The sequence below is a fragment of the Vidua macroura genome, chromosome Z (genome assembly GCF_024509145.1).
Source record: "Vidua macroura isolate BioBank_ID:100142 chromosome Z, ASM2450914v1, whole genome shotgun sequence".
Lineage (NCBI taxonomy): Eukaryota > Metazoa > Chordata > Aves > Passeriformes > Viduidae > Vidua > Vidua macroura.
The window spans coordinates 26,901,573-26,929,263 of record NC_071611.1 but is presented as its reverse complement, the minus strand read 5'-3'; the positions used below and the strand labels follow the sequence as shown (position 1 = coordinate 26,929,263).

General features: G+C 38.1%; 1 protein-coding gene across 3 annotated transcripts; it reads left to right on the top strand.

Moving 5' to 3' along the window:
* The first annotated feature begins 290 nt into the window (after nucleotides 1-290).
* On the top strand, nucleotides 291-26,520 carry WDR41 (WD repeat domain 41). 3 transcript variants are annotated; one of them, XM_054002635.1, is made up of 14 exons: nucleotides 291-393; nucleotides 4,365-4,480; nucleotides 7,328-7,376; nucleotides 8,999-9,130; nucleotides 9,501-9,563; nucleotides 10,024-10,135; nucleotides 11,484-11,546; nucleotides 13,300-13,410; nucleotides 14,541-14,570; nucleotides 14,652-14,725; nucleotides 18,904-19,025; nucleotides 20,023-20,111; nucleotides 23,654-23,787; nucleotides 25,597-26,520. In XM_054002635.1, the coding sequence occupies exons 1-14, from the start codon at nucleotides 343-345 to the stop codon at nucleotides 25,747-25,749; spliced, it is 1,299 nt and encodes a 432-aa protein (XP_053858610.1). In that variant the 5' UTR covers nucleotides 291-342; the 3' UTR covers nucleotides 25,750-26,520. The 3 variants fall into 3 exon arrangements, with proteins under 3 accessions (XP_053858610.1, XP_053858608.1, XP_053858611.1); XM_054002633.1 differs by having other exon boundaries at nucleotides 14,541-14,725; XM_054002636.1 differs by lacking the exon at nucleotides 291-393 and adding an exon at nucleotides 6,032-6,104 and having other exon boundaries at nucleotides 4,388-4,480; nucleotides 14,541-14,725.
* The last annotated feature ends 1,171 nt before the right edge of the window (nucleotides 26,521-27,691 follow it).

The following is a 27,691-nucleotide window of genomic DNA, read 5'->3' as shown; positions in this document are numbered from 1 at the left end:
AAACAGTTGAAGACCGTCACAATAAAATGGTAATAACATATATGTAATGTGGTAATATGCAATATGGTAAAAGGAAATAGCATAAGTCTTCTCTGACGTCGGAAGACAGCGAGGTAAAAGGCCAGTAAATATTTCACTTGCCCGCCGTACGAAGCCGCGCAGTAACACCCTAGACCACCGGCACGGCGCACCCCCTCGGCGATCGATTGCTCAGGCCGCGCCCAGCCCCGCCCGCCGGCGGGCGGGTGTCGGCGCGGAGCTCGATTGAGCAGCCTGTCCCTCAGCGCGGCCGCCCCGCCGGTGCCGCAGGAGGGGCCGAACGCGGTCCCGGGCCTGCTCTCGATGCTGCGCTGGCTGATCGGCGGCGGCCGGGAGCCGCAGGGCTTGGCGGAGGTGAGGCAGCTCCCTGGGAGCCTTACGCTTGGGGCTGGTGGTGTCGTGAAGTTGGGAGGCACTGGGCTACGGCCTTTCCCGCTGGGTGGGTCTTGGCCCCGGGATGGGTCGTGCTCCGGACCGGGTCGCGGCCTGCGAGGCAGTCGGACTGATTAGAACGGATTACGGACGTCCTCGAATAGAAACAGGGGTGCTGGGAAAGCACAGAGGCGAACCTCAAGGACTGTGTCTAGGTCTGGGCGCTTCAGTTCAAGGAGGACATTGAGGTGCTGGAGATGATGCAGGGTTTGGACCACAAATCCAGTGTGGAATAGTCGAGGGAGCTCGGTTGGTTTTATCTTGGGGAAAAGGAGGCTCAGGGAAGATCTTATCACTCTCTCCAACTACCTGAAAAGGGGATAGCCCTGGGGGTTGGTGTCTTGGCCCAAGCACCCAGTGACAGGGTGAGGACACAGTCTCAAGCCGCACCAGGGGAGATTCAGGCTGAGCATCAGAAATAATTTCTTCACAGAAGGAGTGATTAGATATTAGAATGGAGTGCTAAGGGAAGCAGTGGAATCACCATCCTTCGAGGTGTTTAAGGACTGGACGTGACGCTCAGTGCCGTGGTCTAGTTGACAAGGTGATGTTTATCTTAGGCTGGGCTCGATCTCAGATGTCTTTCCCAACCTAATTGATTCTGTGAACAGCAGAACGACTGAGCTAAGCTCCTGCTTTGCGGGAATTATGGTGTGTTTCATGCAGTTCTTGCAAGTTCTGCTGTCAGGACTCTGAGGTCGATAATGTAAGTTATAGGCAGTAAATTGTTATTTATGTGTCACAGTAGTTTGTAGTAGTTTTCCAGCATTTCTTCTTAGTACCTCATCCATTAAATATGCTTTGTTATGGAGTGCACTATACACTGACATCCTTGCTGCTGCTCAAATTAAGAGTAATGTTACTGGATTAGAGGGAGAGATTTTTGGACTTTTCATGTCTCTAAGAATCTGCTGAAGTTCTCAGCATGGATTTAACCAGAGTTAATTAAAGTATTGCTGTGCTCCATGCACTTAGTGCTTTTGTAATTTAGGCAAGTATGAGGAAATAATTATTTTTCAGCTGCTGTTCATGAGCAAGTTATGCCAATATTATGGTTGACTTTAAAGGTCAGTACTTAATTTGGGTCTGCACCAGGTTGGAATGACGATGTATGGAAATACCTCTGACTTTTGTCATCAGTCAAAATGCCAGCTGGATTGCAGTCACATTTGCAGGCTTGTGTGCAGTTGTTTTTAGGAGGAGGATAGGAAATACGATGCAGTTTTTTAAGATGCGATAGAAAACTGCATTGTTGTGTATCCCTCTCCAAAGTTTAGACTCTGGCTTTGGTTTATATACTGTGATTTAATAAAGCATGAACATAAATCAAGGTGTGGCCTGCTTCTTCCATTCTACCATTCATGCCTTGGTTAAATCCAATCCACAGGACTTTTTTTCTCATTGTTTTGATCTCACAGATTTGTGGAATGATAGTAATAATTTTAGTTCTCAGCTGAAAATCTGAAGAAGAAGTATTGCTGAGGGTTAGTCCCCTAACTTTTCCCCCGCTGCATGATGTAATATTGTTTTACCTAATAATTTTTGTCACCATTAGTTCTGCAATAGATAAGAAAGCCCACAGCAGTGTGTAGGCTATGGACTTATGGTATTTGTTTTATTTGTTTCCTGTGCTGTGACTTCAGACAGATGTGTTAGAGAGTGGCATTGCACTGGGTGAATAGAGGAGGCCTCTGGCAAAGCTGTCCTAAGTTTGTGAAATGGAAATTTCTCCTTACCCATTTATTTATTTATTTTTATTTATTAACTGTGGAATCAGAATCTCTTCACTTGATGGGCAGCCATGGTGTTCATCTTGGGCAGAGTGGCTCTGGTGGTGGGAGCACTTAAGTGCAGGAGCATTGTGATCCATGGGAGCTAATCTGTCATGCTCCATGTTCCATAGATCAGTATGCCTGTGTACTTTTGTATCCATGTTTTTCATGAATAGCTTTTGAAAATCTCACTTTGTAAATGCTTCACATCTTAGGAAGTTTTGAGGTTGAGATGAACATTTTGGTTGTTTTTTTTTTTTTTTTCTGATTACTGTAATGTTGCTTACAGCTCATGCATAAAAATATGCATGTTGGGAATAGATTCCATTAACTTCAATATTCAGCTTTTACCTCCAAAAACTTGGTGTTGCTACAGGAGAGTCCAGTTAATAGTTTGTATAAAAAAATAGATTTCTTCAGAGAAAGAACACTTATGTAACCCAACACCTGGGTAAATATTAATGAAGATCTGAAGACAGCATAACTTGTTGTATGACATTTCTTGGGAAAAAGATGATATTTTGTTCTTATATATAAGTACCTTATAAGTGCTGTACCTTTTAGTATTCACAGGCTTTGTTAGAATTAAGATTAGACATGTTGTTCAAAAGAAGTAACACCATCTTGTATTGAATAGGGAGCAACATCAGACTGTAGAATTGGGGTGTTAATGATACAAATTCTGAGTTTTTCAGAATGGTGTTAAAATTGTTTTCTGAATGTATGTTTTCTGATTGTAGTATTGCAATACTGAGATTTCCTTAGGATTTTTAGAACTCTCATTTTTTTAAAGAAATGTTTTGATTAGCTTATAATGGATGAACTCCAAGTTATTTAATTTGTTATTATGGCCATGCAGATTCTACTTGCATTATTTTAAAGGGGAACTGCTGTTCTCATGTGATTGCACAAAATGAGGAACAGTTGCTTCATGAAATGCATCAGGTAGCACAAAATCAAGATAAAATCACAAGAGCTTTATTTAAAAATTAATAACTCTTCATTTTTAAAAAAGCAACAGGTTTCTTTCTATCCATATTCATTAACTGTCATTCTTAGTTTCTGAATTATATTATCATAGTATCAATATCAAAATAATAGAAAATAATTTATTAATCCTGCAAGAAAAAGTTCAACTTTCTGAGGATAACATGTTTGTGTTTCATATGGTGTTACCTGTCATGTGCTGGATGTTGTACAGCATTCTGCAGCTGCTCTTTTTACAGTGTACATTCTGTTGAAGTTCTCAAAGAAAGGACAGTCTTGGAAATAGTATGATGTTGACTGTTGTGTAAAATAAATCTAAGGGGAGAGAGTGCTGTCACTGAGTAACTACTGAGCTATTTAGATGGTTAAATCTGACAAGTTATTTCAGAATGTTTAAGATCTTAATTACAAAAAAGTTGTCTTGAAATAAAATGATGATTGAGATTGACAGAACTATTCTGTCTTGAAAATGTAATTCTATGCAGTATTTTATTGACCCTGCCTAGTGATCAGGTTGCTCCAAGTGATTGATTGTTCTTTTAATTAATAGTCTAGTCAGGGGTAATTGCAGATGCTGTTCTGTAAAATGATTAATAATTCTCTATTTTTTTTAAGCAGTTTGCTTTGGTATTTTGTGAATAGAGTATCAGTGGGTCATTTATATATTATGGAAGAGAACAGCATTTGTTTTTATTTGCTTTAAATATGTTGTCTTTATATAGGATTTTAAAATTGAACAGTAGATGAAAGATATGAGAGGTTTACAGCCATCTTGTAAGAGGTGTACTTTAATGAAAAACTGAATGTATGGTGAATTGAGTCATGAAGCTGGCTTCACATGACAGCTTATAACTGGAGCTGGGTTTTCATCTCACTGTATCAGCGATTAAATCAGTACAAAATGTTTTTGTTGAAAAGAAAATGCTATAACGGAATTTAAAATACATACTATAGAAAGCTATTATTTACATGAAATAACAGGAAATTATATTTTGTAATGATTTTCCTTAAGGCAACATGGTATTTCAGAAACTACACATGGATCTGTCTGTAAACTGTTAGACATTACAAAGATCTGATGAAAATAATTATGTTGGTACAAAATAAATTTACTTCCTTTTTTATGAATTTTAGAAATCCTCTGTACAGACAATTGGTGAAGAACAAATACAGAATCCTTACACGGAGCTCCTTGTGTTGAAAGGCCATCAAGATATAGTGCGATTTCTAGTGCAAATAGATGATTGCAGGTATGAAATGCCATTTCAAATTGTTTCACAATGTCTTTGGCAGTATGTTTGTAAAAATGTAGTAACATTTTAATCCTCTCTTTTTACTTTTGGAGGGTGAGAGCTGGAAAAACTGATGTTAAGTGATGTATACTCCCTTTTCTTGCTATGTTATGGTATCTTTTGGCTTCTCTTTTAAGTCATACTTTAATGAGAAAATGATGGTGATAATGTTACATTTCTCAGTAAAGATTCATCTGTTTGTAAGAATTGCCTTTAGCGAATTCAGCTGTTCTTTTTCAGTCTGTTCTTAGTCTGAGTGCTGCCTTCTGTACATGCATAGATTCTCACAGGACAATATGCAGTACTGTCTGCTGCTGTTCTGACAGGATGCATGTGCTCTATGTTTCTGAATTGAGGATGGCTGTTGCTTTACCTACTGGTTCTACGAAAGAGTGTGATGGACTCCTACAGATGTGCTATAACAATTGGACATGACATCTTCAATAATGAGTGTTGCTTTTCCTTTCTTTCTGATCTTTTGTTGCACTTTTGATGCTATAGTGCTAAATTCACTTGAGCTTTGATTAATGCAATTTTTAGCTTTGCAAGTTTTACAGTTTTTAGCTACTTTATTCAGAATGACTACTTAGCACAAGTCACCATATGCCTAACCTCTGCATTACATGTCTCTTCCAGTTTGATCTGGTTCAACTTGCTATACTTCTTTGAAACCTGATAGTTCCTTTGTTTCTCTCCTTCAGGTTTCAGCTATATGCACCTTTCTGTATATTTCCTAACAATCTCTGTCTGTAACTTCTGAAGACTGAGTTATCTATCTTCTGAGGACAGAGTTATCTAAAAACTGGAAAATTGGTTAAGAAGATGAAATAATTGTATTTACCTTTGTCACTTAGGAAATGTGACTGAGAGAATGAATTATGATAGTTGTACATTACAACCCAGTTTCTATTTTAGTTTTCTCTAAATTTACCTTGCATGTTCTTTAATTTAACGTAATTCTATGAGAGAAGAAATAATTTTCTGCCTTAAAAGTTATTCAGTCATAAAATGTAGTGACTCTTGACTGATGTGGAGAATTAAATAGAAAACGTTTAGTGACTAAGAACACAAGTAATAGGCAAGATTAGCTTTGTTAAGGAGCTGTAGTAGTTTATATCTTTTACAGATTAGACACAGAAGGGAAATTCTAATATAGTCATCAATACACTGCATGAAGTTAATATGGCCAAGAGTTTGTTTTGTATCCTTGCAGTGTACAGCAGGTGTTTCATGAAGGAAGGTTCTCTTCCTTCCCATGCACATTGATTGGAAGAGACCATGCTAGTGGTGTCTTCCAGTTCAGAAATGCCCACAGAATCTTATTTTCTAATATTATATATATATATATATATATATATATATATATATATATATATATATACATAAATAAAATTTCACAGAAGACTCCGTGGAGGATTTTTAGCTTGCTGGTTTTTATTTTAAATGTCATAAATATATATCTGTCAGGAAAGTTACATGCATTCTTATAACATTTATTTTTCTGTGTAGTAGTCCACCAGAAGATTCATATAAAAATGGAAGAATCTTCTGTGGTTTCTTCAGTCTTTTTTTCCCCAGACAAGTTAGTAAAATAACTCTTTATCAAAGTATGTTTTTCTCAAATGTAAAGTGAATATGTGTAATTCATCTTCGTAGAAACACTGCAGTGTTATTAGCTTGTACATGCAGTCTTATAAAAAGAAATCTTTTACCATTTTGGGCTGTGTTATTTGGTGGCAGGTAAATTACTAAAGCTAAAATAATGATAATAATTGTAAAACTAAAGCCTAAGTGGTGATGTTTAAGATAGGTTATGAAATAGCATATGTATAATGAGTGAATTGCATAGCTGGTTATTATTCTGAGAGTTTGAGGAGTTTAATAGAGTTGTTTCAGTTGTTACTGGCAGTAATTCTAAATTTTATTTATCAAGAATATGGTATTTTCTATATTGTTAAACACATGATAATATTTTTCACCTGATTCTTTTCAGTAAGACTAGTATTGTTACTCACCTTCTGAAATGTTTTTGTTTAGTTTCTGCAACTATTCCATTGTGTGCTTTTTGTCAACTATTGTAAGCCAAGTTTCACGCTTCAGGTCTTTAGATAATATCATCTTAGTGAGAATTTTACAGAAGGATTTTCTTGTTTTCTCAGTGGCTCAGCTAAAACCAGTGAGTGGAAAATTTTCTCATATTGGTTTTTGAAGATACTAAATAAATCCTCTATGAATGTAACAGAAAGCTGGTTGGTTTTTTCTTCATTGCTCTTGTACTTTTTAAACATGACGTAAGGCTCGTATTGATTGGAAGATCACTAAAGAAGGCTAAGCCTCAGCACGAGTCTGCCAAAAACTGGACTGAGATAAAATTTCAAGTAATACTCTAGCATTTGACACATTAAATTAAACAGAGTTCATAACACATTTTAAGAATAGATTTTTTTGTTGATCATTTGACCGTTTCTTGCTCCTTCAGGAAACAGACAAGGTTATAAATGATGGTGATCATGGCTGGAAAAGACTGAGGTCACCCATGAAGATATTTTTTTATAACACTATTGGAATCCTTAGGTCTTGTTCTTATATTAGGTATATGTTGATAATCACCTATTTACATATGCTATTTCAGTTTAGGAACTGTAATTAGGATTTACAAATACATGTTTATTCTCTAAAGACTGAATCTGATATATCTTGTAAGCATTTTTACTTCCATAATTATTTACTGCTTTTCCATTACATTACGATATAATGAAGTTTTCAGTTTGTTATGGTTCTTTGTTTGGTTTGGTTTTTTTCCAGGTTTGCATCTGCAGGAGATGATGGAATCATATTTCTGTGGAATGCTCAGGTTAGCTGTCATTTCTTGAAGTAGTTTGTGTGCTCTGGATAGGGTAGAAGTTGTAGAGAAGAGGTGGAAATGTCTAGGAGCAAAAAAAGTGGAATAAATAAGAATTGCTGCAGAGCTACTGTTTGAAAGTGTTTTTCTGTTTAAAAGCAGAAGTGTGTATGAAGTTGTGACTTCAATTACTCTTTGAAAGTATGTTCTGTGTTTGCTGTAAATGCTGAAATGCTGACTAGTAACTCAACAAATATGTAACAAGATCTCAAACCTGCCAGGATTTTTATATACATGTAAGATTTAAATACATTTCAGTCACTCTATTAGTAATACCTCTTTAGTATGATTGATTAATGGAGAGCTATCAAAAAATTGTATTTAAAAGATACTCAGTAGGAATTAAACATTTCATGCCGTGCACGAACAGGCCCTTAGTTTCTTGCTGTGATAAAAACTTTCTTGCAACTTTTGAAAACCTTAAGACATTAGTTTTATCATACAAAGAGTGCTCTGTAAGTGTGACACCTGCTGTTTTGCTCTATTGCTCTGTTTCTCCATATCATTGATAAAACTGTAGAGAACCAATGAGCATTAGGCATAGGCTAAGGAAGTCTAGTATATGAGTTACATTGTTTAGTAGGAAGTTTGAAGGGTCTACAGTGTATCAAACATTCAATTGAGGAAACAAAAATTGCAGATTTTAAATTTTCTTTAAAATATTCTGAAAAATTTATGTGACATTTATAGTGGTCAGAATGAGAGACGTGAAACTTTTCTTTTGAGCAGTTTCTGCTAGTGCTTTGCTGGTTTTGAAGGCCTTTTATAATTTTGTAATTCTATAATTTGAAAAAGGGATTATATATGAATATATATGCCCAGTGTTCTGAGCATAAACCTCATTTGGATATCCAGCTTTATGAACTGAGTTCTGTTTTCTACTTCTGTGGGACTTCTATTGTGTTTATTAAAGCAAATATTTGTACTTTTAATTTAAAACATTAATCACATCTGTCAAGAAGTTTGCATTACTTGTCAAGAAGTTAAAATTACCCTGTATTTTAGCTGTATGTTTAAAATGCTTCTGCATGTTTGTTTGTAGGGTTTTGCCATTTAACTAAAATGTTAGTGGAAGTAGCTGCAGTTGTCTAAAGCACCTGCTTGAATCTGTAGATTATGTGCATAGTAAATAAATCTGGCAGGAGGTTGGCCATAAATATAGGTCAGGTTTTTCTAATACTTAAAATTAAAAAAAAAAACATTTTCAAGTAAGAGTTTGTCAACAAATCTGAATTGCTGTAGTATTTATTAAGAAGGATGATTAGCCAATATTTGCCTTAAAATTAAATTATTTTAATACAGAATTTTGTTCTTTAGGGCTTTTAGAGGTTTTTTACTCAGAGAGTAATTTGCATCATGTTCTACTTCTTTAAACTTACTCATAGGATGTTATTTAATTTAAGATCTCGATCAATACTTAAGGTAGTAAGTAGAAAATCCTTAAATTTCTTTAGGAAGGAAGATTTTAGACTCATAGTAATTCTTGTTTTAAAAAGTCATTTAATACCTACATTTTGTGCTACTGTAGGCATTTTTCTATTTTAACCTTAGTTTTCCATGTTTTTATTTTTCAGACTGGAGAAAAACTTTATGAACTTCATGGGCACACACACAAAATTACAGCTATAGCATCATTTTCTTCATCAAATGTTACTGAAGAAAAAACAGATGTGATTATCACAGCATCAGCTGACAGAACAGTTATTGTATCCTTTGATCTGGAGAGAATTTAAAATGCTATGGGCTTTTTGTGTTTTTATTTCTAAAGATAGCACTGACACAGGCTGCAGCCCATCTCAACACTTAATGGCTACCAATATGCACTAGGTGTAATTGGATTACACAGGGGTTTAACTAGTTGTTGTTCACATGTAGATACAACCCTTGCCACAAAAAAAATTAATCCATAACAGGCCTTTATGAATACATCATTTAGGCCATATTGAGAAGAATGTCAGGGTTTAGGAAACTTGAGTCTTTGCATACCTCTTTCCTCATCTGTCATTTAGTTACCAAAACAGCATTTACATTTATGATACATAGAGACCTTTCAGTTTCCTTAATAAATAAAGACAGGTTTGGGACTGCACTAGTGGCAGACAGGTTCAAAAAGTGTCATGTTTCCATTCTACTGTAAAGGTACTGAGGAAAACCTATGAATGTCTGTTGTTTTGTTTTATACATTAAGCTATTATGTCTGGCTCATGGGTCATGTGGGAAGGTGTGTTAGAATGAATGGCATTGATTTATTTAAGAATAGGTACATAATGAGTGGCTGAGAAGTGGGCATAATTCTTAATTTGGTTTTGGAACTCTTAATACCTCAGTTTTCTTTTTGAAAAGATCAAAGGTAGTGCTGTGACTTGGTTTTACTACTGTGTTGGAAAAGGCGACCCACAACATTTAAAGTTTTTACACTCTAAAGTTTTTTTGATGAAAAATTTAACATATTAGTGTGTAATTAAATATGTGTTAAATATGTTTGATACTGTATTTCATAGTACTTACAGATTTATCTAACTAAAGCTCATGATCATTTCATTGAGAAATTCCCTGAAGAACTTTTGCAGGAGACATATATCTGATTTTTGTTCTGCAGTGTTTGACAGTTCTTCAAAGACTGAATGTATGGTTGTCTGGAGGGAGTGATCTATGTGTTTGGAACCAAAAATTAGACCTCTTGTGTAAGACCAGTCATCTTACTGATGCAGGTAAAAATGGAAATGACTCGTTATAGCTCTTAAAGTGCAAGTAAAAAGGATCTGTATAATGATGCAAAACCAACTTGGAAAATTCATTTTAATTCTAATGATAACATTATGTATTAGTCGCCCTTTATTTTTTTAAATGTCAGATTTAATAGTTTCCAAACTAAGACTGCTTTTAATGTTCTGTGCTGTACAAGTTTTAGAATATCTCAGATCTCAGTAACTGTACGTTATCTTGGACTACAGGGCTTGAGCTCAGATGCTGATTAATGTGTTTGCTGTAACATGTACCAGATCCTTTGATTGGCTTTTTGTGTGATTGAGTGGGAGTTTTATTATATTTCTAAGCAAAGCTTTGTAATAGTAGAGCAGTAAAGATTACTTTTTTATTGTTAAGAATCAGTACTTCTGATGTAGAAAATGCATGTTTTGATAGGAATATAATAATCAGAAATGACTGTCAATCATACTTTTCTGTTAATAAACTTCTGTATTATCTGTCAGTGTGAAGAAAAATTTTGCATGCTATTGCTATGCTTTACCAAGATGCTTACAAAGCTATGAATCACATTGAAAGGTGGAACTGATATTGGCCTTATTTTTGTCATAGAATAGAGTAGTTGTAGGCAAAGCCTTCTGAATACTTGAGGATATTAATACTTCTTTTGATTCAGTATGAAATATCATGCTAAATACCAGTTGGACTGTGGTGCCTAGTATGAAGTGCTATTGAAACTTTGGTACAAGGAATAATGGAATGTGTGGCATGAGCCCTCTCTTCTGTCCTAATCTCTGACTTCCTTTGTGGGAAGAAGGTTGCTTATTCCTTGGGGAATTTTCCTCTGCTGGTTCTTTGGCACAGAGTGGGAAATTCTGTGCAGGATGAAGAAAGAAAGATGACAGGAAGCTGAGTATTTTAGCATATGCTTTATTCTTCATCTTGCTCTGCACATTATTTTAGAATTGTGCATACTTGAGGTAGTATGCACAATTAAAAGTATCTAATAATGTTGGTACTGCCTGTATTTAGAGCCTCAATAATAGTCATGGTATTTTTAATACTGTCCAGCATTAGAACATAAATATCTTAATTGTATTTAAAATAAAAAGGTGATTTAGTTTCAGCTTCACCACAAGTGTGATGTTCAGAATTCTGCTTGATTCAGCACCAAAACTCCTGACCTTACCTTTGTTTGAGATAATCTGTTAATTTCTGATGCCATTTAACTTCAGGCAATAGACTTTGGTTTTGATAAGTGGAAAGATTGTTAAAAACTTTATTAATAAGGAATTAGCAGTTTCTTGTCTTTTCTTGTGATCAATTAATATCCTTTTACCCCTTTTTTCAAAGGCATCAGTGCTTTGGTTGAATTGCCCAAAAATTGTGTTGCAGCAGCAGTTGGCAAAGAGCTAAGTGAGTATCTTGCATTTTCCAGTGTTCATGCTTCTCCATAACAGCTGCTTATCAGAGATATGTGTGACAAGCACTCTGCTGGAATTGTATAGGATAAGTAAATGGTATTAGGGTGTGGTCAGCAACATTTTTTCTTTCACCATTGACAAAGAGGAGACTATACTAATCTTACTCAAGAATTTTTTAGAAATATGCATGACATGCAAAACAAAGCTTTTCTATATGTAGAATCATAGAATCACTTAGATTGGAAAAGATCTCCAAGATCATTGAGTCTAAGCTTTGGCCAATCAGCAGTTTGCCACCTACTATAGAACTAAGTACCATGTCCAGTACGCTGTCAGGATGCTTAGTCCTCCACATCCCTGGGCAAGCCATTCCAATGCCTAACTACCCTTTCAGTGAAGAAATTCTTCCTCATGTCCAACCTGAACCTCCCCTTGAACAGCTTGAGGCCACTTCCTTTTCTCCTGTGACTTGTGGCCTGTGAGAAGAGGCCAATGCCCACTTTGCCATGACCTCTTCTCAGGTAGGTGTAGGAAGTGATAAGGTCTCCCTTTACTCCATGCTAAACAACCCAAGCTCTCTTCTCATAAGACTTGTATTCCAGACCCTTCACCAACTCTGTTGGTGTTCTTTGGACACACTCCAGCACCTCAATATCTTTCTTGTCATAAGGGACCCAGAACTGAGCACAGAACTTGAGGTGTCACCTCGAGTGGCTGTTGTGGCCTCACCAGTATGGAGTACAAGGGGACAAACACTACCCTGGTCCTGCTGGCCACACTATTGCTGATACAGGCCAGGATGCTGCTGGCCTTAGCCACCTTGGCACCCACTGGCTCATGCTGGTCAAGCAGGACCTGTCTTTCTTAAACCGACACCGTCTGAGTCTGATTTCCTGGTTGTTCTGTATGCGCCGTATGATCACTCTCAAGATAATTTGTTTCATCACTTTACCTGGCACTGGGGTCAGGCTGACAGGCCTGTGGTTCCCTCAATCCTTCCTACAGCCAGTCATGTAGACGGGCATCACATTGGCCATCATCTATTTGACTGGAACCTTCCTGGTATACGAGGACTGATGATGAATGACAGAGATTAGCTTGGTGAGCTCTTCTGTCAGCTCCCTCAGTGTTAGTGCCACCTGTCCTGTCCACAGATTTGATTGTGGCAATTGACATTTGTTCTTCTGGAGAAGGTCTGGAATTGCTTATCTGAGTTGTCAGATACTCAGATTCTCTAGAGTCTCCTTATACTGGGATCTGAAGTATGAGGTATTGAAGATCTCTATCTATCCAAAGCTATAATGAGTAGCTTTTGTAGTACCCTTGCAATAGAAAAGAAATTCCAAGACTGATTAAAGTCTTAATTTCTGACAATATTGGTTGCCTTACTAGGAGATATTGCATTGTTTTTGAATATTAATATTTCAGATAGAAGAGTCCTGAAGAAACATGTTTCATTTTTAGTAACTTATCCATACAGTCTCTGATACTTTTCACTTCTGGTGTTGACCAGGTCTCTGAATTTGAGAGTTACTAGGCTGTATTTGCTGTGGTTAAGAGGCCTTAATGGTAATACTGAAATAAGTGCTTCCTGTTTTTTGATGTTATGAGTGATCATAGTGGCTCTTACAGGGTCTCACTGAAAATGCTTAATTTATATCTCTGAAAATGTTTTTTTATTTAGGTATAGCTCCATCTTATTACAAATGAAAAAGCTTATTTAGACAATTTTTCTATCTTTGAAGTAATTTTTAGGTTGAGTGCTTCTAACAATGGGTCTGAAGTTTGGAATATCCTTCAAGTAAAGCGTCTTGTTGACCATCAGGATAACATTTCATCATTAGTCAGTGTTAATGGTAAGAGTAATTTCATAATGTTACTGGTTTTGTTACCAGTGGGATATTTCATCTATGGAGTTTTTATTTGAACCAAAGTTTTAACTGGAGTGAAACTTAGTAACCAGTGGATGTACCTTTTTGTGTAGCTGCAAAGGTAGTGATATGACAAAATATAATTCCTTTGTTTATGGATTAGCAGTGAAATGAGACCAGGCCAGTTGTAATGGAGAAGGGTCCGTGTTATTGATGGAAATGGAACTCTTGGTCTTTCTGTTGTGAAAGTTAAAAATGCTTGTTCCTCCTTGTTCTTAAAATGGGATATGCGATGCCATGGCCTTTTCTACTCTACTCTTTTGTTCCCTGGTTTTTTTTTTTTTGGTTTTGTTTTGTTTTGTTTTGTTTTGTTTTTTTAATGGAGCTACCCCACAGCCAGGAAAATGTATTACTGGTGGGGTAGAGAGTGTGTATTTATCCTTGGGTCTGCCTGCCACAAAGGGGCTGTGTTACAGACATAACAAGAGGCTGGAAGAAAGAAAACTTGGATTCTATGATACATGTTTCTGAGCTTAACTGTTGCCATTATTTTCTCCTTTTTGATTATGAAAGGCAAGCAGTGTTTGGCTTCAAAAGACAAGATGCTACCTGCATTAAATACTGTTGTAGAAGTTCCTTTCCACATGTGATAAACAAAGTCATCAGCAGCCACTTCAATATTATCATTAACTCATTCATTTAATTTGTGATCAGTATTTCTATTTATGGTAAAGACATACTTTGTTGTGTCTGGGTGATGTCTGTACACCTGCTTCTCCAAGGAATAGAAGGGCTTTGTATGTAGAAATGGAGTTCAAATATTTGTACATACTTCCGGTGGTGTTCCTTGCCTTTGCAACTCTGTGCTGTGCCCTGTGGCCAGTGAATGTTCTCCTTCCTAATTCTAATTTTACATGAGATCTTGTCTGAGCTATATTAGGTAATTAGATGAGTATTTACTCAAAGAGGGAGGTTTTTGTCCAGTCAGTTGTGCACCGCACATTCTACCTAGCTTTATGCATAAATGGACTGTCTTTCCTTTCTAGGGTTGTAGCTTTGTGTGAAATTTATTTTTTTTAATATGTGATTTCTATGTGTGTTTTTTTCCCCTTCAGATTTGACTTTTGTGACAGGTTCTCACATAGGTGAGTTAATAGTTTGGGATGCACTTGACTGGACAAAGCAGGCGTCTGAGTGCAACTTCTGGGACTCCTCTGTCCATCCAGATGTACAACCAGAAATAAAGTTATCCCAAAGCCCACATGAAACTTCAGTTCAACACTTAACATCTGACGAGGAGGTAAAAAGCTTCAGAGTAAATTACTTTAAGTAAGCTAGGATGATCTTACAAAGAAGACTGAGTGGTTTATATTTTCAGTTTCCTTGTTTTAATATGACAGGCTTCTTTTAAATGTGCACAGCTATTTTATATGGTCAACAGTTTTTATATAAAATATTTGCTCTTGACCTATATGAAGGGTTTAATATATTGATGGCATGAAAACTAACATAATGGACTATCACAATAACATTTCTTTTTGACTAACAAAGATTTATTGTTTACAGTACCAATAGAGAAAAATAAATATGGGTATGTGTTTTGATGGCATGCATCTTTCGTATTCCAGCTTCTGGAAATACAGTTTTCCCAGTAATGCACCTGTTTGAGCAGTTATAGCTGAGGTTACTATGATAATACTATGGGGTACTATTTAAGAGCAGGCATATGTCTATGCTTAATAGTAAATCAGTATTGCTCTTTCTGTTCCGTTGGACTATACAAAATTGTATACTCAAATATGTTTCCAAGAGCCTGTCTACTATAGTCATGCTTTAGAGATAAGTTCTTGGTCAGAATACTCAGGTAGAACTCAGTTATCGTACAGCAAACACTAAAAATACTCAGGTTGATATTTAATTTAAATGTTACCAACATTTCACAAAATTAAATGTGGCAAAATAAAAGATTGTTGAGGTACAGTGGGATTTTGTTTGGGGCATGTAGGTCAGTTATTGAGAATGATTAAGAAAGAGATTCTTGAGAATGGATTCAGATATATAAGCTGTAACAAAATAAAAGCTGTAGAAAAGCCTGAATATAGGGTAAGGACCAAATAGTTGCCTGATGCATTTGCCTCTTTCTGAATAGAACTTTCCTAAAACCCTGGAGGAGAAATATGGTGGGATGTGGGGGGCTAAAAAAGATGTGGTTGCCTTTAAAGATGACATTTCCAGTGGTTTTGTTATCAATACTGTCGTGGTTTGACATGGAAGTGAATTTTTTCCAGGAAGTTGGGTCAAACCAATCAGTGGTCAGGTTTGGATATTGGCACCTGGAGTGACCACTGAAAGTATGGACACGCCTCTGAGAACACAGGGGGTTAAAAGCAAGAACTCCCAGGAGAACTCTCTCTTTTGGTTCCGGTCGTCAGAGAGTGCAGACCTCCCCTGCCCGGCCTCGGGCTGGGTGGGGGAGGGGAAGCCACGCGGCCTTGTCCGGGTAGGCCGAGGGGCTGAGGGTCTGGAGCCAAGCCAGCTCCTGTGGACAGAAGGGTAGAGAGAAGTGGAGATGCCTTTGCCCCCCCCCCGCCAAGAGGGAAAGAGACAGAGGGCCTGGCGGCACCTGGAAATCTGCCGGCAGAGGAGAAGGAGAAGGGGGGGAATGCCCAGCGTGGGAGGTGGAACGCTGGACTGAGATATCAGCCGTCCAGGGAGTCTGAACTTTTAACCCTTTCCAGGAAATGAGGGCTTTTTAAAGGTATTACTCCTCCTTGATTTGTAGTGGAAGAGAGATAGTCCGGGAACTGAGATGTTAGAAGAAGAAATGTTTAGGTGGGAAGAGATGATGAAGTAGCTTTGGCTGGACTTTTCTTGTTAGCCATGGACTGAACCAAAATCTCCTGCAATGGAGACTGCATTTTAGGGGGATGCAGTGGTGACCCAGGGAGACCTGTTTCAGCTTCGAACAGCACAGGAATGGCGAGAAACGAAGAAAGCTGAAGAGGGAATGGTGATACCCTCTGTCTTCGGGAAGAAGATGAGTCCTGTTTTTGGACCCCTCGGCCCCAGGGGAAAATGGGGGGGACTGTAGTCCCAGGATGAGAAACTGAACTGTTGTATCTTTGGGTCTGTGGTAAAGCATCCTTAAAGGAGCCCTATGAGCAGTCTGTCCATGCACGGTGGTGAGAGCACTGTGACATGGAATGGAGAGTGTCACACTGGCAGATTTTTTTTCCGGGCGGTTGCCATGTGTGACAGGGAAACACAGGGTGGCAGCTGTGTTTCCTGGGGGTCTGTGGTACAAGAGAGACTTCTCTCTCCCTTGATAGTTTGAGTATAGATTACCTGAAGGGTGGTGATTTGATCAAGAATCCTGGGTGATGTTTCATGGCTGGGTGTTTTTGGAATTGGGAGGAGGAGGGGTGGTTTAAAAGGTCTTCATCCTGGATTTAGTTTATGTGTTTTCTGTATTAGTAGTAGATTAATAAAGTTTTTTTTTCCTTTGTTATTAAGCTTGGGCCTGCTCTGCTCTGTTCCTGATAACATCTCACAGCATTTATTTAGAAAAGGTGCATTTTCATGGGGACGCTGGCATTGCGCCAGTGTCCAACCATGACAATACTTATTTCCACAATGACCCAAAAGTGAATTTTATTTAGGGTAAGTTCTGTAATTTGGCTTCAAAACATCTTGATTCCATGCATGAAGGCTACATATTATGTGTTTTAAGGGAGTAGGAAAGAATTTGAGGAAGGACAGAAGTTGTCAAAACATTCAATGTGGAATCAGGGGCTGCTGAAGGCTTTCTTCCATTCATGGAACTGAACTAAATAAATTGCTGTAATTTTTTTTTTCATTGTGAGAGTTTTGAATGATGGGAAGAAAAGGTGGTTCTAGTGTTACGTACCAGAAGAGAAGGTGCATTTAAGGTAGTACTTGTAAAGCTCCTTAAGGAGCTTGAAGGGTGGTGCAGAAATGTATTTGTCTAAGATATTATTTTGTTATGTGCTACCTCAAAGCAGAACACTGCTCTCCATGTTAAAAAATAGGTAAAACATAAATAAGTGTAAAATATGTGTTTTATCTGTTTTCCACACTTGGTAGTTAGGTAGTTGGAGAAGGTACGCTTGTCTAGTTTGACACTGAGCTTGTAGGCAAAACATGATTCATAAACAAATGGGATGGTAGAGGTTTTTAGAGGAAACACTAAGGAGTGCACCTGCTGTCTTGGTATATGTGTGTTTAGCTTGCCTGTTAATAGAACTGTACAATTTATACTTCTTATGTTTTATTTTCTTGGATTTGAGATGACCAGGATTTTGCCAGGGCTTGTGAAAAAAGAAGAATGCTCCATGAAGAGCATCTTTTGCAAAGCTATAAGGTTGTATGGCTCAAGGTGGAAGAGTTACGTGGAAGGCCATTGAATTTGAACCTTATACAAAACTAGGATAATGGGCTCAGTGGTTTGGTTTTTTGTCTTGATTTGGTAATGGTGGTATCAGAAATCTGTTCAGTTTCAGTGATCCCACAACAGATACACATAAGGGAAAAAAAAAGAATAAAAATCTGAACAAGGAGTTTTGAACAATGTCAAAACATTGATGAATATATATAGGAAACTTTTGTCAAAAGACCCTAAGGTTACAAGTTGTACAGAATGTTGACAGATGTGTAATGTGAATTGTATATGAGATATTAATGTATGGGTTGTGTAAATGGAAGCTAGCTGCTGTCTAAGGAAATGTTCCAGAGCACCGTCATCTAAACAAGGCATGTTCAAAACTGCAAATATGTACTGGATGGAAACATTTTGCACTCCTCTCTGGTACTGAATATTAATCATGTGAACATACACAGGATTGTACACTTGTCCTCTGTAAGTTCATCAAAAGATGTGAAGTGGTCCAGGTCCAAAGATCTGTAAACTCTTTCTGGTGTCTTTGGGTCATGATGGTTATGAGATGGAATGCCTGCAATCTTCTGAAGAAGAGCATTGAATGCAAAATGCATTATTGTGTAATACTTTACTATGAGAGAATTCCTTTTCTGAATTCAGTAGAAATCAAATGCTTGAGCAAGGCCTGTATCCATCATTTTCTTCAGCTGAGAATAAACCTTAGTTTTTCTTGATAAAACAAGAGTTTTTCAAAACATGGGACATTATTTTACTGTAAGAACATAAGCATTTAATTACAGAAGTGTATTAATTAGTTAGTATCCGTAGTTTCTGCTTAGACTGTGAGGAACAGGATAAAAAGACAGACATAAAATTACTGCTTAGAATATAAGATTATATCCCATATTTACTTCTGAAAAATCCATCTTTTTTTATAATGTGCTAATTTCATATGTTTGGGATAAAGCAGTAACATGAGGATGGAAACAAGCTAGGTCATAGTATCACTGGAAATCCATTATATGCAAGGTGATCTTTCAGTATCTGTTTCTGTAAGTTGCTCTATTGAATTTTCTTTCCAGTGTGTTTTTGCTGGTGTTGGGAAAGGCATATACGTATATAATCTTCAAATGAAGCGTGTGATTGCCTGCCAGAGAACTGCTCATGACTCCTCCGTGCTGCACATTGAGAAGCTTCCAAACAGGTACAAAAAACATAGTACATTTTTTTAATGCAATAAAGAAAAGCAAAACTTGGAAGGGTGGCTAGAGACAGACTGCAAAGCTACATTGGATTTCTAGGGCAGGGACTTGATTTTCAGTTTGAGCTGCTTTTATTAGGTAGAGCTTGTTGATCTGATTTTGGAAAATTTGTCATTATAATTCAATGGGAAAACCTATATTCCAGTATGACTGGTACACAAGCTGAAAATACCTTGGCTATTTTCAAAATCAGATTTGATGAAGCATTTTTGTCTGTATTGTGAAAATATAGCTTAATGGCATTTTACTTCTGGAAGGCAAAGTCATATAGCATATTCAGAATATATTTTTCACGAATTATTTTATAACAATTGAAATGTTTTAACAAAAACTAACTTGCTGTTTTTGTTTCTTAGTGCAGAGTTTCTAGATGGAATTTGTTTTGACAACCAACTTGGACAAGTTGCTGCATATATATGTATATGCTGTAATGTACTATAGATAATAGTATTAAATCCCATTATGTTCTTGTTCATTGGGGAAAAATCTGCCAAAAGATAAAAACTGAGGCCTTGGTCTTGTAAATGCATGTGTTCTAAGCTGTTCTAAATGTGTAATGAAACAGAATACCTTTGCTTTCATTATTTTTCTGTAAGAAAAAATAGGGTTTTGCTTAATGAAAGTAAACTTACAGAAACCAGTTAGAGGAACTGTGTTTGCAGAGTTTAGACAGGTTGTGTTTTGGTTTACATAGCGGTATGCTTTTAGTATGGAGCTGAAAAGGTTTATTTTTTCCACTTATTCTAAATATGTTAAACTTTGTTCTGCTACTAATGAATTTTGTTTTCTGTGGAACATCTGTACACCCTGCTACATTTAAGATTTCTAGTAAACTTGTGTGGAACCTGAGGCACTTACTGTCTCTTTCACAGAAGCATCACAAGGTGATTTGCACAGGTAAGTGTCCATGCTAGTGTTGCTTATCAACTGTTTTTACAGGCAGCTGATCTCCTGTTCAGAAGATGGCAGTGTGCGCATTTGGGAACTCAGAGAAAAGCAGCAGCTGCCAGCTGAACCAGTTCCGACAGGTTTGCTAGTAGTGGGGAGTGAAAGGAACATTTAAAATCCTGTATTCATCACATAGGAATAGAGAAGCTTTCAGGTTTTTTAAAGACAGATAATGTCTTGTGTTTAACCAACTGATTACAGGTGTGGGAGGGAAACTGAAGAGAGTGTGGGTGTTCAAGTCCTCAAAGATCTGATATGGGATGATAGAAGGTCCAGCTGAAGCAATTCTGTGCCATAAAGCTTACTTACAGTTTACAGTTGTATGAGTCGGTTAAAAAAAAAAAAAAAAGACCTGACAAACCTTGATCCTTTCCTCCTTGTACCAAACTGTACTGAATTCTGTAGCATACAAGAGTAAGTAATTGCAGGACCTTGTGACAAAAACTTGCAGATAAGCAGCTGGCAGCAAAAGAAATTGTTTTCCACATCTCCTCTTTGAACTTGGAATTATACTGGGACTTGGTTTGAAGCTGTATCCAAACTCACATACTGCCTCTGGGCACTGCAGTGCTCAGAGCTAGTTGATTGTGTTACAGGGAGCATTTTCCCGAAGTATAGACATTCACAGAATCACAGAATGGATAAGGTTGAAAGGTTCTACAGTGAGTCATGTGGTACAACCTCCCTCTTCACACAGGAGCACATGGCACAGGATTGTGTCCACATGGTTCTAGAGTATTTCCAGTGAGGGAGACTCCACAACCTCTGGGCAACCTGTTCCAGTGTTCAGTCACCCACACAGTAAAGAAGTTCTTCCTCTTATTCAGATGGAACTTCCTGTGCATCAGTGTCTGCCCATAGCCTCTTGTCCTACTACTCAGCACCTCTGAGAAGAGTCTGGTCCATTGTCTTGATACCTCCCTTCAGATACTGACAGACATTGCTGAGGTCCACTCTCAAGGCTGATCAGGCCCAGTGTCCTCAGCCTGTCCAGATGCTGTCATCATTTTTGCAGCCTTCTGCTTGACCTGCTTGCTTGTTCTGAGGAGTCCAGAACTGGACAAAGCACTCCTGGGGAGACCTTGCTAGGGCTGCGTACAGGGGCAGGACCACCTGCTGGCAATCTTCTTCCTAATGCACCCCGGGATACCATTGGCATTCTTGGTCATAAGAACATGCTGCTGGCTCATGGTCACCAGGATCCCCAGGTCCTTCTCTGCAGAGCTGCTCCCCAGCAGGTCAGCCCCAGGTGCCTGAGGCTGTTCCTCACCAGGTGCAAGACCCTTCATTTGCCTTTGTTGACTTTCAGATGGTTCTTCTCTGCCCATCTCTCCAATCTGGCAAGGTCCTTCTGAAGGGCTGCACAGCACTCCAGAGTGTTGGCCATTCCTCCCAGTTTTGTGTTCTCAGTGAATTTGCTGAGGAGGCACATTCCACCTTTTACAAGTCAAGGATGAACAAGTTAAACAGTTCTGGTCCCAGTACTGAACCTTGGAGGACCCCACCAGTGACAGGGCTCAAACTGTGCCACTGATTTTGGCCCACTGGGATCTGTTGTTCAGCCAGTTCTTGATCCACCTCACTGTCTACTCATCCAGCCCACGTCCCTGAGTATGTCTATGCGGATGTTGTGAGATACAGCGTTGAAATCCCTGCTGAAGTCAAGTAGACAATATCCACTACTTTCCCCTCACCCATCCAAGTAGTTGTTTCATTGTAGAAGTCACTTAGGTTGGTCAAACATGACTTACCTTTATTGAACCCATGCTGCCTATTCCTGATCATCATCTTGTCATCCATGTAGATAGAGATGGTCTCCAGAATGAAATGCTCCATTACTTTCTCAGGGATTGAGGTGAGGCTGACTAGCTGGTAGTTTCTGAGGTCCTCCTTCTTGCCCCTTTTGAAGACCAGGGTGACATTTGCTTTCTTCCAGTCCTCAGCACCTCTCCTGATCTCCATGACCTTTTAAAGATGATCATGAGCAGTGGTGTCCACCAGCTCTCTGAGCACTCATGGATGCATCCACTCAGGGCCCATGGACTTGTGAATGTCAGATTTGCCTAGATGGGTTCTAACCTAATCCTCCTTGACCACAGGAAAGTCTTCCTTCCAGCATTCCTTTACCTTGGTCTGTTGGGTCAGAGAATACTGAGGGCTGGTCTTATCACTGAAGACTGAAGCGAAGTACAGTACCTGACTTCTCTGAATTCTGGTCTACAGGGTCCCTCCCTCCATTTAGTAACAGACCCACATTATCCTTAGGTTTTATTTTGTTCTTGATGTATTTGAAGAAGCCCTTCTTGTTGTCTTTGACACCCTTGGCCAGTTGTAATTCCAGATGGGTCTTGGCCTTCCTTATCTCATTTTTACTTACTCTTACAGCCTCTCTATATTAATTTCAAATTGCCTGACCCTGCTTCTATCTCTTCTGTATTTCATGCTTATGCTTGAGTAATGACAGTTCCTTTGTAGTACTTGCTACTCTTTGACCAAGCTCTCCTGCACACTGGCAGTTGTGGTCTTCAATAGGTGTTCTGGACAATATAATTTGTATCAAGGACTGGGAACAGCAATAGACTGTTGCTTTTCTGTAGGAATTTTTTTATACAGGGTGTGAGTAATTTTCTTGGTGTATCTTGTTTACCTAGCTATTCATCTCTTGTTGGTAACTTTTGAAAATGTATTTTTGCTGTCTGGGTTGATTTAGAAACATTTTTTCAGGAATATTCAATCTTCAGCATTGCTGGTGACAGGCTGATTTGCATAGTGGCAAGTGGTATTTGGTTTCACATTATAAATTTCTAACTTCTATGAATCAAGATGTTTGGAAAAAACCTTAGGGAGATATTGCTGTTGATTTGCACTATTTTTATTCTGGGGATCCACTGAGAAGCTGTTCATCTCACCAGTTATCTCCCTTGCACCAAGTTTAGCACAATTCTAGTTTTATGTGCTGATAAGGCTGAAGGAAGGATAGGGAATAAAGTCTGAACTGCACTGTCAACAGAACCCAACCTTCTTACTTGTTTCAGTACTGTTACACAGTTCTGGGGGCTGTGGCTGTGTATTTTTGTGCAATCTAAATGGAACATCTGGAGTACTATCTTTACACTCCACATTTGCTGATAGTTGTTGCTGAAGGAAGGAGGCAATGAACCGACACTTAGGTGCTGTAGTGGAGAACATACAGAGGAGAGATTGGCGCCTCATTTTTGTACTCTTTGCACAACTAACAATTTAGGAGGGCAGAACAAAGATAAACACTCACATAAACTTGTCTTGTATCTACCTTTGCTGTTCAGTTCATTCTTTTAGGAAGTCTTTGTATTTGTTCCTAAATCTGTATATTCTCTCATCCCGGTATGTAATTCAGCATGTTTTCTAAATTACATTAAGTGGGACAAGTAGCTGTGTTTCCTTCTTCCCTCAAGATGAATAATCTTGATTATAATTATAATAATAAGATGCTAACGGGCTGCACGGTACCGTGCTTCTGTCTTTGCCATACAGTGTGTCCTGCTTATAGATTTTATGTGGCTTTTGTAGTTCTCTCTTTAGCTGGAAGAAATAAATTGTATTTGTGATTTTTGTCAAAATAAGAGATTTTTTCCCCTCTCAGGGTTTTTCAACATGTGGGGATTTGGAAGGGCAAACAAGCAGGCAAACCAAGCTGCTAAGAAGATGCAGGAGAATACACCTGTGTATTTCTTGGAGCTGGTTGGTGATTTGATTGGTCATTCATCAGCTGTGCAGGTAGGTCAGCTTTAGTAAGAGTGAGAAAAAGTGAATATTAGTAAGTAACATAAATTTGACAGTGTTTTTTGAACTGTAACTTTTGACTGTCGGGCTCTGGAGGCTAGGAGCACATTTTGTGGTATATTTAGTGCAGTGTGAAAACAGTAATGCACACTGACTTAATATTCTAATGACAACTTGCTCACTAATGCCTGAGGACTGTGTTTGCACATAAATGCTAGAGATAATCTGACAGAGTATTTGGCTTCATTTAAAGACTGCAGGCAGTACAAGTGGGAACCATGTACATGACCCAGATTTCATCTTAAGTTCACAATCTAAAGAAGGGCTCCTATACATAAAACCCAAACCAAAACACACAGAGTAATTTCTTAGCCCTTTGTGCGGTGAGCATTAAGGAGGTCTTTTTTTTAACTTAAGCAGTACTACCAGTATAATTCCATGCTTCTGTCTGCCTAAAATAGTGTGTGTTTGTTTTAAATGGCATTTTCCCTCCACACTTTTCTGTGACAATGTATTGGAGCAACACAGCACTTTGTATGTAGAAGTCCACTGTTACATTCTTGGCAGGAGCAGGGGAAAGAGCAGCTAGAAGGGGATGGTGTGGTTCTGGAGTAGCTTTGCTCACAAGCATTCATGAGACAGGCTGGATTTCAGACTGCTGCTGCTAAAACCTGAAAGCTTTTATTTTATAACTAAGGTGAACCTTTCTACTAAAGGGATTTCTTCAAGGCTGTCTTTCCCTTTCTGCCATCTATCTTTTGAAAAACTGTTGGAGGGGGTCTTACCCACTTGGAAGGTTGCTACCAAAGCAAGAGGGCATAGTGTGTAATTCAGCAAGAGACACAAAGAAAGTGAGAGGCAAATGTTGGATCAGAGCAAAGGAGTAATGGAGATGAAGGTGGATGTGATTTCCTGCAATGTTCTACATACGGAAAATTTTGAGTCTTTTTTAAACTCTGGGAAGATGGGAGCTGTTGAGAAAGAAAATGTTGAGTACTGATGAAATGTGATGGCCAAGATGAAGACTTGGCAGACTATGTCTACTGGAACCCTGTAGCTATTAAGTGACCATTCCCAGGGTAGGTAGGGTTTGGCCTGAATGCTTCCCCCAGACAGATCCCTTTAACAAACTGAAGAATTAGGGCATTGTGAGCATGCCATAGTGACATCACTGGTTCCATTGACTGTCACGTTGAGCTGCAGTCAGTGGTTAATTTTAGGCAGTCTTGTGAAGATCTCAGAAGTCATGCGTTATCTCATGATTAGTCAGCTCCATTGATCTTGCAGAATCCTTCCACTGATGGTGTACTTCCCTCCAGTATTGTGTTTCTTGCTTGTTTGACTTCCTCTGTCTGACTAGGCATGTGTCTGTCACAGCTGTTTGGTCTTTCCAGGCCTGCTGCTAGTACTCTACTGTGTTGCAGGGGGGAGGGGGGACAGTGTACCCAGTGAACAGAACACTTCTGTTCCCAAGAAACCAGATCAGAGTTCATGCAAGTAATTCACTCTTGTACTGTTTACTTGAAACAAGTTTCTTCAGAATTCTGTCCTTTAACTTCTCTATCTGTAAGGCTTCACTGCTTTTTTTAGACTGAGATCTTTCAGTATGAAATGACTAAAGAGTTTGTTTTTGTGTAGCAATTTTATGGCATCTCTAACATACAGTATGTAATTTTGTATTCCTATTTATAAGCAGAGCCATTTCAGATACGTATGTTTGTTTAGTCCTGCTACGCATTAAATAATTAAACAAGTTGACCATCTCATGCAAGCATCATGGTAATAATAGTTGTTTCATTGCAGATGTTCCTGTACTTTGGTGAACTGGGATTGGCTACATGCTCTGCTGACCACCTCATTATTTTGTGGAAGGATGGTGAACGAGAATCTAGCCTCCGCAGTTTAACACTATTTCAAAAATTGGCACAAAATGGTGATTTGCAGCTCAAACTTTAAATTGTTTGAATACAAGCTGTATATATGTAAACTGGATGTGTTGTAAACATGAGTGTAAAGAATCTGGGAATCTGACTACTAGTAGAGCTTACACTTAATGTCATGTGTTATACTGGAACTTCTCTTAGTTGCTATTCTTCTCAAAGATAGATTTTGCATTTTGTTATGCTCTGTCAACAGAAATGGTGTTCTTTTGAAAGACTGAAGGTAACGATGACTCATTAAATAGTTTCTAATATTATTCCAAATGTTTAAAATTATCATGGGTGAATGTCAAAATTAAAAATTGTGAAATACATGAGATGGATCATAATTAAAGCAGTTGAGGGCATCCACAGTGCTATGTGCAGGAAGAAGGCATGGGAAGAAATCTGCAGCTTCATGCTCTATCTAATTTATTTCTAGAAGCTGAACTTTCCTCACTGGTGCCTCAGATTTGTGTGTATACAGAAAGCCCTGAAAGAAAGTATTCTCAAACAGAAATCTTGCATTTGAAGTTAATATCCTGGACAAATGGTAAGAAAAAGAAAAAAAGTAGATAATGCCAGTTTGTCAGGTTCTAATTTTTGGCAAACTGAGGTACGTAGAAACTGTTTACTAGTAGTAGCTGCAATTTTACTTGGATTAGCCTACATTACTGGAGTTTATACAGCGTTACTATTACACCATTACCAAGTTTAGCATGCAATGTGATTAGTTTAGCTTGGTCTTTCCATAGTGCATTCATCAAATTAATTTGTATTTAATAAAAAGCATTTGCCTTACCATGAATTTTCAGAATGTAAAATCCTTTCTTAAGCAGTAGGAGTTGATATTTCAATAGTAGTGGAACTGTGTTTTGCCATATGAATACTAAATTCTCAACTGAACTCTGACTTCAGAGAAATCTGCACCAAGTTTGTAAGGGTAAATAGTATTTCAGGGGTTAAAAAAAATAAGTATCTGAGTACACAGGTGCTAAGAGTCTGTGATAGCAGCAGCTAAACAGGAGTAGGGAAAGAAATGCAAAATTAAGCTCAAACCACAAAAACAAAACACAAAGGCAAAAACTAATCAACAGACAAAACAAAACCACAAAAGCAAAAGCTAATCAACAGACAAACAAGCAAATAATCCCCTCCCCCACCAAAAATACCCTAACAAACCAAAACATGAAGCAAAGTTAAACCCAGATCTGATACAAAGAAAGCATGAGGGAGGACAAGATAATGAGTGGTACATTACCATTTGAACAAAGAAGAGCTAGGGACAAGGGAAAGTTTGGGAACTTAGTGGTCATAAAACTATGTAGAAGAGGTTGCTGCTGTCCTTAGGTCTACTCAGAAGATACAGTTCTTAAATGGTGTAGAAGTCTCGTGCAGCTTTTCAGTGTCATCTCTTCCCTTTGAATAAATGAGAATTGTTTTCAGTAGAGGAAATTACATGGCTGTAATTCCAGACTTCAGATACAGTGGTAGCAGTAAGTGCGATTAAAACAAAGGGCTAAGCAGATTCTCGCAAGAGCAGAAGCAAAAGGAGAAAGTTCCTAGCTTCCTAGAAGAAATCAAAGAGCCTTTTAGACTTGTTTCCCCCAGCAGCAGTGGGCACTTTCCTTTCTCCTATCACTCAGAAGGAAAGTGGTACCACCTCTGCCTCTTGAGTCATATTATGAGACTGTAATCTTCTCTGGAATGCAAGGCAGAGGGGCAGTAAGATTTTGACTTGTAGTTTTTCCCTACCTTAGGTTGTATAGCTAATCTTACTTGAGTATAGAGCTCAAAATAATATATTTCAAAACCACAAAACAGATGGAGGAATTGTTAAATTACCATCTCCTTTCAATTCAAGGAGGTTAAATCAGTGTTAAAGATTGAGCTGCATGTTCTTTGCTAAGGATGGCTATTCTGTTGACTCATGTAGGAAAGGCATTTGGATTACACCTGAGGATAAGATGCCTTTGGGT

Coding starts and splice junctions, on each gene's coding strand:
- WDR41 (XM_054002633.1), top strand. CDS start 343: ATGCTGCGCTGGCTGATCGGCGGCGGCCGGGAGCCGCAGGGCTTGGCG. Junction 10,136..11,483: donor CAGTCATCTTACTGATGCAG/GTAAAAATGGAA, acceptor CTTTTTTCAAAG/GCATCAGTGCTTTGGTTGAA. Junction 23,788..25,596: donor GTCATTCATCAGCTGTGCAG/GTAGGTCAGCTT, acceptor GTTTCATTGCAG/ATGTTCCTGTACTTTGGTGA.